Here is an 18,392-nt window from a genome sequence, read left to right as displayed (position 1 = left end):
TTATTGTACTTTTTCCTCAAATGTCTGACATATATTCATGTAAAAAGAGTTGATGGCATTATCAGAATCAGAATTACTTTAATAATCCCCACTGTAGTAAGCCTTAAAAATGTCTGAATTTCTATAAACACATGCTGCATGTAGAGTAATCGTGTTTATACAAACACTGCTGGAAGCTGGAAATATTTGCTGGCAAGCGATTCGATTTTCATAACAATGAGGCAACATGCCTTACTTTGAAAATCTAAATCATACTAAAATACCAAAATATATGTATATCTCAGGGAGACATGCAACAAAACCCTAAAATTGAGTTGAACAATGCCAGTGAACTGATCCTTAAAATATCTTAGATTAGATCCATGATGCCGGAGGGATATTTATGCAATTTGTGTTAAAAGATCACAATAAAACAAACATTAAAGTTAATAGAAATCATGTTTACTGCAGCCTTCAGAGACATCTCAGTTTGTGCAAAGCTTTGTCTCAGAAATAATAATGCTTTGTGCAGGTTTTTCTGGGGAAGACAACTGATAAGTTCGAAAAGCAAAACTGAACAACACAATGAAAATGAACTGAACTGGTGTTTCCATACAGAACAAATTTATACAAGAATGTGGAACTGTAATTTTACTGTAGCAGCACCAAGTCATACATCTGACTGCTACAAAACAAAAATGGACATACCTGAAAATAGTACAAAACAAAACATAGTCTTATCTGGCTTTTCTTTTTGAAAAGTGTGATCATGCAGAAGGATTGACCATCTTTTCTTAACATATTTTCATCAAAACAGGTTAAATAATGAAACCAGCGTTAACCGTTTCCACCGCGAAGTGAGACTTTAAATAGAGAAAATGTGTGCTGACAACATTTGACAGAAAAACAAAACAACATGTTTTCATTAACATCTTTCAACAGAGAACTTGAAGGTAAAAATAGTCTGTTCAAAATTAACACTGTTCATCCCCACATACAAGTCAACACGGAGTCCTCTAGCTGTTGAGTTGTTCTTCAGGTTGCTGTGCTGTAGAAATAGGTTCAGTCCAGCAATCCTAAAGGCATCCAATATAGCCATCGTGTTCAGCAGTCCATCCCGCCATGCTCAGTCTCACATCCAGCAGATGTGTCAGTAAGATGAGCTGTGATTAACTCCCGTCTTTGAGAGTTTATGACCCGTGAGGGATGTAGATGGGGTGGTCGAGTCACAGACGGAAGGTTCTGGCTGCCGAACTGCCTCATCCAGCTCGCTGATGAAGTGTTTGAGGTCCTCCAGGCAGCGTTCGCGGATCTCCCCGAGGTTCTCCCTCAGAGGAACCTGCAGCTGCTTCTCCAGGTTAGGGTCTTTAGCCACGAGCATTTTTACCACCATGCCAAATGTCTCGCAGTCCTGACGGTACACCTGGAAGTGGACGGAAATATGAGTCAGAAAAAGCACTGAGAGAATAAAGCAAATGACAAACACTCTCAGGAGACACGTTTACATTCATTTGTATGAGGATTAAGTTTCAACAGGTGGAGGTCCAAACCTATGAGAGTTGTTAATTGAGGAGATGAAAAGTTGTTTCCTTCCTGCGCTACCTGGCACCTAGGTGTAAATATTCCAGTATCATTGAGCCTGAGCTGATCATTCTGGTGTTAACACACATCATGTAGTGTCAAAAGATAAACACTTCTCTTCTCCAGTTTAATAAGGGCCCCTTAGGTAGGACAGGGAAGCCCAAGAGGCAATAAAACTGCACTTAAATGGTGGCTCAGAGGCTTATAACAGGTGTTAGAGGGACAATGAGGAAGAGGTGCTGGAATCTTGTTTGGGAGCTGCTATTTCACACTGAGCCTCAAATGTCACATAAAACAATGGAGGCCACTGCTTCAACATAAACTGGCTCCATTTACAAAATACCAATGCAGAGTTTTGCAACAAACTCAGTCACCTAAAGGGATGTAAATATTGTCATGAGAGTTTCTATTTTCTGTGGATGGCTTCAATAACATGCATCAATGTATAAGTCATACTACAGCAACACTTTGAAACACACACATCGTCACAGAGCTGCAACAGCCTCACTTCCAGTCCGGCCAGGGACATCTCTTGTTGCATCTCTTTCTCCATCATTTCCTGTCATCTTTCCTCCATCTCTATCTAATTAAAAGGCACAAAATGCTCAAAAAATAAATAAAACTACATGTCACACCAGGACTTTTTCTAAGTGGACAGTGTGATGAGTAATTTTTCTCACACCTCAATTTCTCTGTTCTGTTTTTCCTCCTTCTGTCCCTCAAGTATTTCATGACACATTTCTTCCTCTGATCACTGTCTCTGTGCCTCGTTTTGGCTTACCCTCCATCTCTTGGTCACTTCTCCTCCCTGACTAAATGGAAGTGAATTAACCCACGGATACTGCTACTTATTAAGTCGGGCATCAAGCCTCCGTTGGGAGTTGAGCCTGTGGGCCGCAGGCGAACACGAGGACACCTCCAATGACAAGGGGTTGTGAGCGGATCTGTGGTTAAACATGAGTCTGTATGTAAAATTAGGCCAAGGCAAGGGTAACTTCCAGTCATTCACTGGATACCAACAGTGGCTTCTGTGCTGCAGGGCGTTTGAACTCGCTGGCTTATTTATAGCTTTTCGCAGTGTTCCTCGAACAGAGAGCATGTTTGGAGTAGAGGAGCGATCTGCAGTCAAACAGAGATAATGTACTTGCAACAATAGATGGAAACTTCCCAAAATCTGCATTAAAAGCATTATTGAATAAAATCTGCATAGTGAATCAGCAAACATTGAGTTGATCAGCAGAAAGAACAGATCTTTGTATGTCTCAAATTTAAAATCAATCGGTCAAAACCAGTCAGCAGCTTAAAACAATCTTTCCTCCTGATATTAGAGACTTCACTGAACATGATTTCTGCTGAAGTAACCAGACCAGCGTCTGTGTCTTTATGTAACCCTGATGAGGACTTCTCATTGCTTCCGTCTTGGCCTACAGCAAACAGTATTTTGTGGGCAGTGATCAGAGTTCATTAGTTCTCCCTCTTTGTGTGACCTGAATCCAACAATGGGATGAATTAATTTACAGGAAAGTTATAGTAAAACTAAGGATACAAACAGTTTCAGGAAAGAGTGCTGACGTAAAATGAACATGCTGCCTCCTCTGGGCGTTTCTATAAGCCCCTGTACATTCCTCATGTACAATAAACAGCAGTCGAACTGATAAATCTGTACGACAACCTGTGATAGCAACTTTCTCTACTGAGCTGAAATTAGTAACAATGTCTCATTCATCAGCTGATAACTGATGACAGTGAATTTATTTATCAACTTGTGCGAGGAAGTATCCAATCAAGTGTGCTAACAATGTCTGTGAATACAGGGAAAGTCGTTCTTAGATAACAATGTGCTGAATATATACTTCCTGTACTCAAACGCACTTCCTGAAGTCCCTCCCTTGTTATCCAATCAGGAAGGGAAGGACCAGTTCTTGGCTTTGGGGAGGGGTCGGTCCACAACTGTCTCTAAAAATGTCTTTAAACTTTATTTTCTATAGCCAGTTAAAACAGGATTAGGAGAGTGTGTGTGAGTGTGCCTGGCTTCAGGAGAGAACAAGGGTAAAGGGCCTCAGTCCAGTTCCTCCATCTTTGAACCTTAAAAGTGGAACTGTCTGGCTGTCTGTCTTGTAGCCAAATATATTTAGATTCCTCAACAAATGAAATAAAACTCCCTTTGTATCACAGCCTGGACTGTGAGGAGGAAAACATAATACCCTTTATTGCCTCTCCTGCCTCGTCACTCACTATAACCAGTTAAGTCTGTACTGCAGCCAAAGTCAACTCTAACAATGAGAACAGGTTCAGGTTGAATTTCAGCAGACCGATTTCACTTAGCTACACAAACACACACTGAGGCGCTGGTATAACGCTGCCCAGCACGATGTCTGGCCCATGATGGAAAGTTCGGCTAGCTATCTGTGAAAAGCGTACAGGCGGTTTGTGAGCCTTCGAGCAGCTACTGGACTGGAGTGCGTTTGTGCCCGTGTGTATAGAAAAGATGGCTAGACCAGATTGAGTGCAGAAAGCCAAACATCTGGCTGACAGTTGACAAGTGGCTAAACGCGGGTGCCTGCTGCAGCAGAAACACTACTTCAGCTTCGCAGGGCGCATGTGAAAGTGACTTTGTTGTTTCAGACTGAAAAAGCGAGTCCAACTTAAGACTGTTTGACTGTGTATTCTGGGCATGATGGGAAATTAATACCAGCCACCGCACTAGTGCTTTTACATTTTCCACTTGTCACTTTGGCAGGTCACCAACCATCACGTGAAAACAATTCTCTCAGGTTTTGATTAGTGTTTTCAAAGGGTTTTAAAGAGTTAAAATGTTAAGCAACAAACAAGATGCTTCTTTATATTTCCATTCATCTTTCCTAGGAGAGAATAAGGAAACATGCTGGCCAATTTTCTTTAAGAATTTGACCTGGTTGTGTATGAGAGAAACAAGGCTGACTTCACTTACAATCGTGACTAATCTAGCCATGACAGACGGACTGAAGACGGCCAAGTTGCAGACAACCTTCATGAAAGTGATCTGGACATCGCAAGGGCAAAAGAAAGGAACAAAAAGGTGGGTGGGGGGGGGACTGGAATTGTCAGTAGAAACAGATGATAATCCTAGAATCAGAAATCCTGGAGAAAAAACCTGAAACTTCATATTCCTGTGAAAAAGGAATACGCTGTCCTTGTTTTTCATTTATAACTTTTCAGACCTTAATTTCATGAGTCTATTTATACCACAAATGACAACATAGGCCATAATACCTAAAGATTGGCTTGGTAATCACTTTCCTAAATACGTATGAAAACACAACATTCAAACTTTACATAATACTTAAATATATGAAATAAAGCTCACACAACAGAGTTCAAATGACCGCGAGGAGACGCAGATGGGGGAGAGGAGAGACAGGCTATAAAACAGGCCAGAAGCTGCAGTGTCAGCAACAGTGTTATAACAGCCTATAGGCTCTGTGGCGCAGCTATATGTGAGAGGCTGTGTGTACGCTCCAGGGCAGAGCTGGCTAAGGTTTAATGGTCCCAGTAAAGCAGCGGTAGTGCTCACTGGTGCAGGAATGGCCTTCATTAGATAACTGAGCAGAGCAGCAGCCTAGAGCCAACGGTGGTTTTACCTCTATGAAGGGGCCAGCCTCCCAGTTTATTATACGCACAAACCAATACCATGTCTCAGCTGTACTTGCGTTTCTGCTTTCGTTTATGGGTTCTTGTACCATGTAAATTATCTTAGCGTTCCCAAACCCGTGTGCACGCCTGTATGGGATGTGTGCATTGGTAAAGATGAGTGAAACACTGAGGGAAAGTTATAATGTTTAAGCCATGTGGGCTATTAAGCCGACGTAGGGTATAATGAGGAGTTTTTGCAGTTGCCAGTCAGGATGGGAGAATAACAAGAGCCACCAGGAAAATGGTGACACATTTGCTACTTCACCAGCTACTTCGGCAGATAATTACCCATCACTTAGATACTATTCTGAAACCGATATCTGGCTGGCAACAGTGAAAGCGGCTGGTGAATTTTAGGATGCACCCATCCCTGTGACTGGTGGACAGAAAAGTTAATTTCCTGCCTTGTTAGGAACATAATAGATGGCTGTTCCAGTAGTGCCTATCCAGTAAAATAATCCATGTGCGAGTCAGGGAACGCAAGGCCACCTTATGTTCGAGATCGTTTGCCAGGGGCACAGTATGTGTCACACGTGCACCAAGTTGACATTTATAGGAAAATCTTACAAATGGGAGGATTGTAAACGCAGCATTTTTCCAAAAAGGGGTGACTAAGGAGCCATTGACAGAAAAAGGCTACTGCATATTTTCCTTTACGAATGCTACATGAATACCAATAAAGATTTCTAGATATGGTATATATCCAAAACCATGTACTATGTACATGTGAAAAATGTAAGCACTGCTGTTCATAGTGCTCTTGTACAACAAAGTGTGGCCAGAAGTTGAGAAATCATAAATCACAGAAAGTTTTAATAGCTGATTGTTACACTGAGGTTCTGTTTGCTGACGTGTTTTAAACTCCGTTAAGGTCAGCTCATTGTGACTATAAGAAGTCAGAGCTGGGATGAGTTGTCCAGGTACCTTCTCTATCTCCTGAGCTTTGGCTGCGATGGCCAAGGCTCGTCGCTCTTGAAAGTTGTCTGCAGACTTCTGGCTCTCCTCCACGACAGGAGCCACCAGCGGCTCCTCTTTTTCTCCTTCTGGAGGATGGTTCTCCTCCTAAAAGGGAGAGGAGGTGGAGGGGTGAGTCACAGAAATGAAAATATAAACATAGGCGTGACAACTATAAAAGCGTTTATAAAAGTTCTGAAAGGGTACTTCTACCACTACTGCTAAGAGGACAGAAATAACACAATGCTAACGAGTATGTGAAAGGACATAGATCAGCAACCTATAGCGCAGTCACAGGCAGCACAGTGCTAAGACCTGACCTACTGACCCTTTAACGAAAGATCGAGTTGATGAGGCGTACCAATGGATGAAGCTTAGATATAAAGAAGCTTCTAAAGCTGCAAAGCCAGAGTATACTGTGTAGATGTAAGTGGAAATCCACAGCACCACAACAAAGAATGAGGGATTCATTCCACTAAGATCGGAGATAGGCCTAAAAAGCTGTATAATCATGTGACACATTCATCGAAACACAACACTGTTCTCATTACTCCCAAGAATGTTTGATCTAAAGCCAGATTTTTGTCATGCAAATCATGTCATGTAAATTAGAAAAGAAAGTAGGAATTGATGTTAGAGCTGTTTTAATATCATGAGAATAGGAAATCTGGCCGGGCAGGCCATGATGAGCCATCTAATGGCTAGACTGGAAACTCTAGTACCCATAAGTATTACTGTGAAAGCCAAAGGAAAGAGCAAAGGGGAGAAATGAGGCCAAACTTGGATCACTGCTCAATTTCTTTTGCTCATTTCCTGATACTATTTGAGTTTGAAGGCCAGGGCGCAGAGCTGTCCAGCCATGACTTAAAGTCCACTCATACATTAAGGGAAACAGGCCACAGACAAAGTCATATTACATCTCTAGATGACTAAGGAAAGTAATTACAGGGGATGGTACATCACAAAGCCGAGTGTGGTCTAAAATAAAAAGCACAACTCATAAAGCATCATCCAATTATTCCTCCTTCCAATTCCCTCCCTGGAGCTATGCTAGGGCGAAGTCCATCGTGTTCGCTTGTGCACATTCGAAAGATCCAGTTTGTCAGTCTTCAGCCTCCTTAGCCACGGTGAAAAAAAAAAAAATATCCCCGTCTGAGTCTTTTACTTCAAATGGCTGGGCACAGCCCAACGTGGAAGGGATGTTACACTATCAACACAAAGCTTGGCAGATAGATTTTGTGCAAACTGGGCTAAAATGAACTGTCATCGACTGGGAGGTATGAGTAATCTCTTCTCAATGTAATATAAAAAATGGATTTAAAAGCCTGCTTGGCCTGATGAACCATGAACTGACCTTTTATGTTAGGACTTGCTGTACATTCCTACTTAAATGATTTGGCGGTGTATTATCTTACTGCCACCCATAACATGCTACATTGGAGGCAAAGTGGAAGAGCATTTTTCAGGCTCATTTTGCAAGGACGTTTAAAAAAGAAAACAAAACATACGCAAAGAAATCCGTGTTAGTGAAACGGCACGACGACTACCAACAAATTGGCCATCATGTCATATCATAATCATATGCCTTTACTTTCATTAATTCAAAACAGCAGTTTGTTCCCCATTAGCTGCACTTGCTAAATGTAGGTTGGGATACGAAATATGAAGGAAGCCACTAGTAAAAGGCAAAGAGTGGAACAGAATAGTATTTATGACAAAGTCTCACCCCACAGCGGCACTAGCTGCTCTGTCAGGATGTACAAGAACACTGCAGGGCTTTAAATTAAATAATGCAGCATGGTCAATATGATAATGCATCATGCTGATATTCAGCAGGTGTAATGTTGACCATATTCACCATCTTGGTCTAGCATGTTAGCATGCTAACACTAGCACTTCACTAAACAGTACAGCTGTGGCTAACAGGAATGTCATTATTATGTGGTCATTATTCTGTGGTCATAAATTGAAATATTGGACAAATGAACCTTTGACCTGATGATGGCATTAGAGGAAAAATTAATGGAATTCATAGATTACTACAATTCATCTTGTGGGGAAACATGAATGTGTGTACTAAATTTCACCGCAATTATCCAGTATTTGTTAAGACATTTCCCTCTGAATGACGAACGTTATGATAAAAAGTAGGAGACTGAATAACGAACAGTGCCATCCTGAGAGCCACACTGTTAGCACAGCTACAGAGATCACAATAACTAGAAGGCCGTCTTCTGAAATGTCAACAGGTTTAGAACACTTGTGTCCTCTTCAGATCTCAGTAATAATGATGGTTGATAATTTTAGCATACTATAATTGATAAGAATTTGATGCCTTGCGTTGGGATGAAACCCTCTGGTGACCTTTTCAGTTACGGGAAACGCTCTCAACCCACTAGCCTCCTGATGCTCACGACCAGAGCCATGGCTGCTCTTTAGGTCCCCTCTTTGGTCTCTTCTGTCTGGAATGACTCCAAAAAGCCTGCATGCGTGTTTGTAGTATACTCACAGCAGGCAGCGGCCAGGGCCATAAGTGCAAGCTTTACTGGGGGCACAGCACAGGCCTTTCATCTTGGCCAAGGTTACGGGTTTGTGCCCCCAGAACAGAAAACAACAATGCACCACAGGCTAGATCAAACACAGCAAAAAGCCAGCAGTGTGTGTGTGTGTGTGTGTGAGTGTGCGTTAGGAGGGGTGGGGTGGGGCTCTTTCATCACAGCAGTTGATTGGGTGGTTCTTGCAAAAATGCACATTAGGAGGAGAGAGACGAATTATGTTCCTATGTTGCATCTTGTAATTTCTGACAAAAAAAAGCAATGAATGGGTTTACATAGACATCCAAGGGCCCACCATACCAGTCAAAAGGATGATGCCGTGAAAAAAAACAAGGGGCAACATTTAGTTTACCTCCAGCATGTTCCAAGGAACATCTGAAGGCCACTGATACAGGAAAGCAGTGCAATTGAGGAAAAAAAGAGCTTTAAAAGAATGCCCTCATTTTACCCTTATTTTACCACCCAAATAATACATCTAATACACATGAACTGTATCTCAGTGCATCTGCTTGTTGCTAGGTGTCCGTCTTCCCATTATTAATTTACAGTAGACAGTCACTGCTATGGTGTCTCACATCAGCCAAAGTCTGCTGTTCAATGTAACTAAATCCAAATTGAATGTATATATTGTCAATGCACATCATTTTTAATCCTCACGCAATCAACTCTAACTGAACACTGCTGAGCTGTCCCGTTAACATGGGAATCATTCTCATCTGTACCATCCATGCTTGTTGTTCATAGGTCACTAGACTTTTCCTGTGACCCCTATGTTACACATCAATTTTCTAACTATCTATGTGACAGTCACACCTAACAAGGACAGTCGGCCACAATCCTTGAAATAAAAAAAATAAATAAATAAAATTAAAAAAAAAGGGAAACGTCTGTTCTGTTAACGGTCTAAACACATCCCAATGAGTTCCACAGGGACTTCTCCTGGCTTTGTGGCTCAGATCCTGTGATAAAGCAATGACTTGAGCTACTGAGTTAGCCTCTTCACTTCTGGGTGGCCAGAGCCAGACGCTTTGCGCCTCATCACATCTGATTCTATTTACACTCCTCTGCGTAGTTGGAGATGGATGATATCAGCAAAACAAGGTAGTTGTTTTGCAAAAAGGAAGCAGGAGAGATCTACATTCAATATTCACTCAAACCAGTTAAAAGTATTTTAAAAAAACAAAAAAAAACAAGGGCACTTTAGGGAAGCACGGTTCGTACTTTCGTCGACACTTGAGCCCTTTTCGCTACACCATTACAAGTTCTTGTGATTGAAGTCTGCTTACAACACAGGTAAACAAAGCACAGGCCTGATGGCTTTTATGCTCCGCTTGAGGGCCACTTTAGTCCCATTGAAGTATGTTAATGGGTTTTAAACACTTATTAGAGGAGTCAAATTTAAGAAGTTCCAGATGCATCCTGCTGTACAGTGACAAAGGCGGAGTCTGCGATGTGTAATAAATAGGAGCAGTCCACAGCACGGTTGGGACTGAATTGCTATAATTTCAAGATAAAAGGCTTATATTTCTTATAACGTTCTTATTTGTTCAAGTAACCTTTTGCGGTTTGGTAGTGAAATATATATGAAAAGGTATTCATGTGCTCACCTTGTTTGAAGTTGCACTGTGTGGGGAGCCTTCTCTTGACAGGCCAGGAATTTTGTCTGGAGAGAAAAGAAAAAAGGGACACAAGAGTTTGACACAGTGAGATTTGGGTGACGATCAAATAATGTGAGAAAAAGAGGACTTGGAATAAGAAAATGATAAACTAGAATAAAGAAGAAAAACAGCGGGAAGCAGAAACTCAATGGAAAAAGGACAATTAGTATGTCTGGAAAGTAAGTATGTGCTTATGGTAATGAGGGCTCTGTAAAAAGGTGTTGACATTTGGTTCCAGGATCCAGACAGGTACCTAGGCTAGAACAGCTGGGACAATCAAGAAACAGATGGTTCACAATCTCCGAGCGCTCCGGACTCCAACGGATTCGCTGTAAAGTACATTTCTCTCTCTCCTTCTCATCAATGGGACATACGCTCCTCTCTCACTTTCCATTTTTTCCTGTGAACGGTCACCATCCCAAGGCTTTGTAGCCGACCAACAAACATGAACTCAGAGTACCTCGCCATGAAACAAAAACACCCCCCCGGTGTGGAAGCTTTGGATTCAGGAATATCCATCAGACATCCAACACCCTCTCCCTCTTCTTCCACACACGACCTGGTGGCATTTTTATGAGGCCTGACAAAGTGGCAGACAGAGCGGGGAGGACGGCTGGCTGCTGGACACATTAGAAACGCTCTGGCTCTCTCTCGGATTACCCAGACTGAGAATAGGTTAAGTTTAATGATTGTAACCTTTGTATGTTTCCGAAACAAATCCTCTGCATGTCATCTCATCTTCCCTTCATTAATTTTTACTAAAAATAAAAACCATTTTAAAGAATTACAGTACAGGGACATCACCATGCACAGTATGATGGAGCAGTACTTAAATTGTCCATCACCTTAACAAAATTTTAAAGTAGAAAACTGCAAAACTACATTATTTTTGCTTTTTTCCTGTCTACAGCAGCTATGCTGGACTGTACTTACCAATCATCTTGCTCTGAGAATAAGTCTCTTCATACCCTGTAGGAAGACCAAACCGTAAGGTCACTGGCTGTGTACATAATAACTAGGCCTTCTTATCTTACAGCAAGCACACTCACTGCCCTGACACTTCACTAAAAATATAATTAATGATGCCATGTTCTGCTTTCAAGAGTTTCTGATCATGCATTTCAAGTGCTTTTTAAATACATTGCCAATATGTAGCATCATTTGGCCACCATGAGCACGATGACCATTTATCCTTCTACTGGTTACTAAGCTCAATTCATGAGTACAAAAGCACCAATCAAAATGGAGATGCAAAGGAAAGATGGGCAGCACTGAAGATGGTAGCAGACCTAAATGAAACTGGACTACTTGTGGAAACAGGGAGCTCGAGGAGGCCGACATCTACAAACTTACAAACAACAAACACCATGCAAACAAGGAGATACTTGAGCGCTTTTTTACAGTTCACTTGACTCGAGACTGTTTTGTAAACCCTGACAGTGCATGGCTGGTGTCCATAAGACCAATAAGAAAACTAAATATAAAGCTGACTTTAAAATTGCTGGTTGCCAATTTAGCTGCGCCCAACTGCCTGCAACCAGGTACGGCTTTGAAAAAGACTGTAAAGGCACTGCTCCTACACATTATCCTGTCACTTCCAGAGAAGACAAACTGGAGAATAATATGGGACAACATATGAGTGCATTTGGTGGGGGCACTTAAATATTCACATATTGAATTTCATACATTTACAGATGAGCATATGAACCACTAAAAGGGCTAATGTACCTCCGCACTAGGTAGTAGTCATGGTTTCTTTAAGAGAAACTCTTTACAGGAAAGTCATCACTAGGTACCGACTTAGAAATAAAATTCATGATGCAACTTACTCGAGACCTGGGTGACAGAATTTCAGTGTCAAATAGGAAACATTAGTTTATTGTAGCAGTAAGTCTTTGGGTTCAGTTGTTCTAATCAGATATTGGGTTCTATAGATTATATTTTATACATTTTATTATATTCTATAGGTTTAAGTGTGATTTTAGCATCTGCAGGCCTTTAATTCATTCCGTCCTCCATACATCCTTCTCATGAGTGCCAGAAATCTTTGGAGTACAGGAAGCCACAACATTTCCCTCCAGCATTCCTCTGACGTGACAAGGACTGCAAGGAGACGTGTGAGGAACAACGTCTTGTCACCCAAGTCTGAGTGTGTTCACAAGGCTCAATGTACAGACCCAAAGTGTCAAGTCCACTCTGTTGAGGAAAGAGCGCCCCCCAGAGGTAATCAGAAACACCTGCGTGACCCTCTGGACCGTCCACACCTGAAAAGCCAATCAGCCAGATTATCAGTCAAGGATGAGACAGATAGAGGAAAATGAAGAGGTCTTGAGAGTGAATGTGAATTTTGGGGGTGACCGTCCTGTAAAACAAGGCCTGCGGGCTCTTTTTTCAGAGGTTTCATTTTGTGCTGTTTAACATTTTGTATGAAGTGCTGCTTTTCAAATGAAATTTTCAAATCTAAACCATCTGTACATTTTAGGATGTGCCAACTTCTGCTACAAATCTTTACCAAGTCTGAGCCTATCTATAGTACTCAAGTCCCCTTGTGCCAAGATGGACACAAATGGGTTTTTAAAGAGCACTGCGCTGCATCAGGGGAGGGGAAACTAAGTTCTACATACTCTTGCCTTGCTGTGACGTGAATGGCAGGCTCTTGGCTCTGTCGGGTGAGTATCCTCTGCTGCTAACGCTGGAGCCGGAGCGACTGTGGGGGGAGCGGGCCACCTCACGGCGCACGGGGGACCGCTCTCTGAGCGGAGGGAACGGGGCTGCCTTTCTCCTGTAGTGGTCTCGGTCCTCCCTTGAAAAGCAGAGGGAATGTGTGGATTGTCACAACTTCAATTGTCCAAATATCCAAAGCGTGTTGCAAAAAGTACTTCTTTTCGTGCCACAATGCTGCCATCTAGGGTTGTGTGTCTTTGTGTTACAGCTACACAAAACTGTAAAACTAACACAATATGACATTAAAACAGTCAGAAGCAGACAACACAGCCCATTTTTCTAACCTGCATACACACAATGGTGGCACATGAACACCTTGCTCTGAGATTAAATATGCCTTCGCTCATACCCTCTGTCTAGGTTGAGGATGGCTTGCACTAATGTGTCCTCCCCGCTCTCTGGGAGTGATCTGGGTGCTGGATAGATGCCCTGGTTTCGGACGTTATGAGGTGGTGGTGCACGGGTACTGAGAATAAAAACACACAAAGGTGCGTGCGGTCAGTTGCACAGACATATAACATGATACAGCTTTAGTTTATGCTTCCTGTTGACAAAACCTGCTTGAATGGAAAAATAAATATGCATATTCAATATGCAAATGTTTTTGTCTATACTTGTTACAGACTTTACCACTTTTATACGGCATTAAGCTACAAGATGACCAATATTACAAGCAAGTAAAATAATAACTGTGTAATATCATCTGTATAAAACACAGTGGCATTGTTAACACCACAAATGCATCGACAAAGAAGAATGACCCGACAGACGAGATTCATTTTTAGAAATGAAACATTAGCCCCTCAAAGACAAGCAGAAACAGTTTACCCAAACTCCATCTGTCGCCCTGTGTGTGGCTCTTCTCTGGGGACTCTGTAGGGATAGTCCTCCTGTACAACAAAAGAAATGCAATAAAGATTGAATCCATGAAAGTGACCTTTGCTGGCACATTTTCTTTGTACAATTTGCTTATGTCCGACAATACAGATGTTCTGGAACTTCATTGTAAATAATCTGTCTGTCATAACAAATTATGATTTTCAAATATGTGTGTTTAACTTCCATACACACAATATGAATGTCAGGCCCCGGTTTTGAAGAACAGGTCTATAAAAGGTAAACCCAATCACAAAAAAAAGGAACAATTTAGAGATTTTGTAAATCAAAATGGCAACAAATTTCCTCCTAATAAAATATCAAAGTCCAAGAGGAATTTGCCATACATTGAATTATAGATGGTTATAATGCAGCACACACAGTGAGACTTGGTTCAACTTGAGCCTTAAACTGTAGCGCCCTCTGCTGGCCACTTATGATCGTGTTCATCAAATCCAACAGTAGAAACATGATATGCAGCTGCAACATCCCTGCAGCCATGGAAAAATGGTACGTATCCATTTATTCCTTTTCACTTTGCTCTCAGTAAACTGTAGAGTCTGTCAGTCTGATACATGTGGTAGTATCAATAATTAAAAGGACACATAAAAGAGTGACAGAATCTAATGACAAAAATACATGTGTGGTTGATATGAGTTGTTTATCAATGAGATATTGTAAAATGGCAGGTTGTTTGTTGAGAAAGCAGCTTAAAACTCTTTTTAGTTTGTGACTATTTCCTTCAGAGTTGAGGCAATCTTTGGAAATCCCCAATAGATTTTGGTGCAATCTCCATTGCACACATTTTTACTCCATTAATTTTAACTAATTTGTTCCTCCACAACCACAGCAGGTTATTCAACAATGTAAACAATGAGATTTATGCTCTCACCCTCCTTGAGGGTGGAACAGCTCTGCGTTCAGCGGGGAAATGATGGTTGTCACCATGGTAACCCCTCTGATCTTCATGGTAATTTCGTGGACCTCCTCCATTAGGGAAAAAGCGTGGACCTCCTTCGTATTCGTAACTGCCGCGGCCATAGTCCTCCTCTGGCCTGCCAAAGGGGCCCCTCCTCTCCACTGATCCAGCCGCCCGCGGGTACGGCCCCTTCCAGGATGACAAAAAATGGTGAGAAAGGTGTAAGGGGAGGGAGTCCCACGAGCACTTCGGAAGGAGTAAACTGTCTCCTTTATTCACTCTCTACACTGGTCAATAGATGATTTTAATAACAGAAACATGCTATTAAAATGATTATTCTGGTGGTTTATTTTAGCCCTCCTTCACCAAATGATGTACACTGGCTGCTTCTGTTTGTGTGTGCATACCTTGTATTGTGATCCAACAAGGTCAAAGATGATTATCAAAAGATAAGACACTAAAATAACTTTGTACACACTCACCTGCCTCTCTGTTAAGAAGCGCTCTTCATACACCTCTCGTATACTCCTGTCTCTCCTGTACGTCACTGCAAAAAGGCAAACAGTGAAAGATATCGCATGCGCTGTTCAGGTGAACATGCAAGGGCCATTCCAGAAAATAAATAATGAAAAGCAGTTTCTGCATCAACTGACAGTGTCCTTGTTCAAGTGAAGCTCTGCCAACTTCTTTGGCCAGCAAAGCTCTACTTTAACACATTATTACTGCATACGCAAAACATAGAATTACAGTCTGTATTTAACTTGATGACAACCATGGGACTGGGATATTTTGGGTCTTCATGTGAAAGCATTTTGTGTGCTGCAACACCAAGAACACTCATGCAGAAATGGGTTTAAACTGCATAAAATGCTCTGAATAATTGTCCCAATTCATGCATGCCCAACTTGGGATAATTTGTGATGTTAGTCAGTAATTTCTCCTGTTTTAGCTTCAGTAAAATCAGTGTTAAATGCATAGTAAAGACAAGTGTCATTAACTTACTTTTGGACTCGAGGATTTCTGTGGACCGGGGTGATACAGAGAAAATCTTCAACACAATCTGTAAAATATATTTTTTTAAACGGTGTAAAACAAAATATACACCTGGTACTGATACAAATGCAACACAGCAAACACAAGATAATATATGGAGCCCTGTGCAACCATGAGACCCAGAAACTAAGCCGGCTATAATTTCATTGCAGCAAAATATTGCACCAACAACACCGTTTTGCACATCACAACAGCTTGATGATACCCAACCGAAGTGTTGTGTTTACTGTGATGGTGAATTTACTTCCAACTACTGTAGCTAGCTGATGTAATTAGCTAGCTAGCCTCCATATAAACATTCGCACGTTTCATATAACCTGAGGGCAAGTTAAGTTACCCATACGGACACTTAAAATCCCGTGTAAATATGTACGACAAACTATGGTACTATACAGGCAAACACGTGTTAAATAAACCACAGTAAAGGTAATTTATTCCATGCAATCTCACCCTCCTCTCTCGTTTAGTTAGCCTAGCCTAGCCTCTTCCGTTCGCTACATGGACAACTGCCGTTTTATTGGATGAGGAATACGCATACGTCATCAAGTTGCGACGTCCGGACATGGCGTTTGTTTTATTTTTCTGAACATTAGCTGCATGCAAATACACCAAGTTCTGCCATTTAAATACAATTAGTATTAGTCAAGCGGTGGAGGCTGTGTTGGTAAGTCATTTGGTTTATTTCCTCAGCTGTTTGAAGTAATGTTAACGTATAACGCTGCTTGGTAGATCTACTAAATAAGCTAATGTCGCGTTAGCTGGTTGTGCACAAGCTCCATTTTCATAATAGTTTGTCATATATTGTTTTATAGAGTTTCATTTGCGTCCAGTATGAGCGGGGGGTTGGCACCTAGCAAAAGCACTGTGTATGTGTCCAACCTGCCTTTTTCTCTCACCAACAATGACCTACACAAGGTAAGACACGCTCCAAAGATGTTTAACAGTTTCATGATGCTTTGGTCACGCAAAAATGTCCACTGTGACCTCCAAATCAAAGCAACTACTAACACCAAACACTTTGTCTCCTTTCAGCTATTCAGCAAATATGGAAAAGTTGTTAAGTAAGTAAAGGCAATATCATGCTTATGATATATCTTTAAGCAATGTTTAATCTTGTAAAGGAACACACAACCCACAGCAACCAGTTGAAGGCACTGAATACTTGCCTATAGTAATCTAGTAGTTATTTTGAAATGGGTATTAATAACTGTCATGCTTATTTCAGGGTCACGATAGTTAAGGATAAAGACACTCGCCAGAGTAAAGGGGTGGCATTTGTTCTCTTCCTGGACAGAGAATCTGCTCATAACTGTGCAAGAGCAGTGAACAACAAACAAGTGAGTAATTCACTTCAAGATCCTTACTCTTCACATACTGTATGTCACTGAGCACAAGCTGCAGTCTCATTGTCAGGGATGTTTCTCTAACTAATGTGTCTGTTTCCCAGTTGTTTGGCAGAATGGTGAAAGCGAGCATTGCCATAGACAATGGGAGAGCAACTGAGTTTATAAGGAGACGGAACTACACAGACAAGTCAAAATGTTACGAATGTGGGGTCAGTGCATACTGGACATTTTTTATCCCTTGAAAATGTCAAACTTGATCAAATTACAGTTAAAAATGATCACAGAGCTGTCTGGTTGACATTTTATGACCATTTTGTGTGGGTTTAATGAATTATACATCACAGGACACAGGTCATCTGAGCTACGCGTGTCCTAAAAACATTCTTGGAGAGAGAGAACCTCCGAAGAAAAAAGAGAAGAAAAAGAAGAAAAGGGCTCAACAATCTGAGCACATGTAAGTATTTGATAGCTGATGTTGTATAATAGGTTGTGTTGTGTTTGTAATTCCTGCATCTTTTCCCTCGTAGTGAGGAAGAGGAAGACAGTGAAGATGGGGGAGAGGACCCAACCTTAGATAGTCTGAGCCAAGCCATTGCTTTTCAGGTAAGTGTGCAGATGTGTCAAATAGTCAGAGTGGACATTTGATTGCACTGAATCATAATGTGGAAAAAATACACTCTCTGTGTAACCTAAGCATCATGCAAATGTCTGTTTGAATAACCACTGTTTGAGATTGAGGCTCCCATTTATTTTGCTATCTTTTAGCATTGTCATCTCTCTTCTGTCCCTCCAGCAAGCCCGTGTTGAGGAAGAGGAGACACGGAGGAAGCAGGTAGTTCAAGTCACTCAAGTGGACAGCGCTCTTGCTTCAACATCTGCAGACTCTAAGAAACCAAGGATCAAAAAGAGCGCATACTTCAGTGACGAGGAGGAGCTCAGTGACTGATGACGACGACAGTGATGATGATAATGAATTGGTCAGTTTGATCATTACCAAAAAGCTGTCAATTGTTTTTTTTTTATAAGTATTGTATTATAGTGGGGATGTTAAAAAAACATGCTTTCATTTACACCG

General features: G+C 41.4%; 2 protein-coding genes across 2 annotated transcripts in view; one reads left to right on the top strand and one right to left on the bottom strand.

Moving 5' to 3' along the window:
* Window positions 1–132: 132 nt before the first annotated feature.
* Window positions 133–16,466, bottom strand: pphln1 (periphilin 1). The gene is made up of 10 exons (XM_070853621.1): window positions 16,422–16,466; window positions 15,921–15,978; window positions 15,401–15,465; window positions 14,892–15,107; window positions 13,952–14,013; window positions 13,473–13,589; window positions 13,024–13,202; window positions 10,349–10,404; window positions 6,157–6,294; window positions 133–1,402 (listed from the first exon to the last, which is right to left on the bottom strand). Coding segments are annotated over exons 2-10 (1,107 nt in total). The 5' UTR covers window positions 15,922–15,978; window positions 16,422–16,466; the 3' UTR covers window positions 133–1,129.
* Window positions 16,467–16,531: 65 nt separating this feature from the next.
* Window positions 16,532–18,392, top strand: part of zcrb1 (zinc finger CCHC-type and RNA binding motif 1) — a 1,936-nt gene continuing 75 nt past the window's right edge. Inside the window, exons 1-8 of the mRNA XM_070853622.1 lie at window positions 16,532–16,635; window positions 16,784–16,886; window positions 17,004–17,032; window positions 17,197–17,308; window positions 17,419–17,526; window positions 17,662–17,771; window positions 17,845–17,920; window positions 18,111–18,392. The exon at window positions 18,111–18,392 is cut by the window's right edge and continues 75 nt beyond it. Coding sequence (XP_070709723.1) covers window positions 16,803–16,886; window positions 17,004–17,032; window positions 17,197–17,308; window positions 17,419–17,526; window positions 17,662–17,771; window positions 17,845–17,920; window positions 18,111–18,263 — 672 coding nt within the window. The 5' untranslated portion in view covers window positions 16,532–16,635; window positions 16,784–16,802 and the 3' untranslated portion in view covers window positions 18,264–18,392. The remainder of the gene's footprint in view (window positions 16,636–16,783; window positions 16,887–17,003; window positions 17,033–17,196; window positions 17,309–17,418; window positions 17,527–17,661; window positions 17,772–17,844; window positions 17,921–18,110) is intronic.

This window comes from Pempheris klunzingeri, chromosome 22, assembly GCF_042242105.1.
Source record: "Pempheris klunzingeri isolate RE-2024b chromosome 22, fPemKlu1.hap1, whole genome shotgun sequence".
NCBI classification, from domain to species: Eukaryota; Metazoa; Chordata; class Actinopteri; order Acropomatiformes; family Pempheridae; genus Pempheris; species Pempheris klunzingeri.
The sequence above is the reverse complement of the archived record's forward strand: the minus strand, read 5'-3'. Positions and strand labels throughout refer to the sequence as shown.

Coding starts and splice junctions, on each gene's coding strand:
- pphln1 (XM_070853621.1), bottom strand. Junction 15,108..15,400: donor GCTTCTTAACAGAGAGGCAG/GTGAGTGTGTAC, acceptor TCATCCTGGAAG/GGGCCGTACCCGCGGGCGGC. Junction 1,403..6,156: donor AAGCTCAGGAGATAGAGAAG/GTACCTGGACAA, acceptor GTCCACTTCCAG/GTGTACCGTCAGGACTGCGA.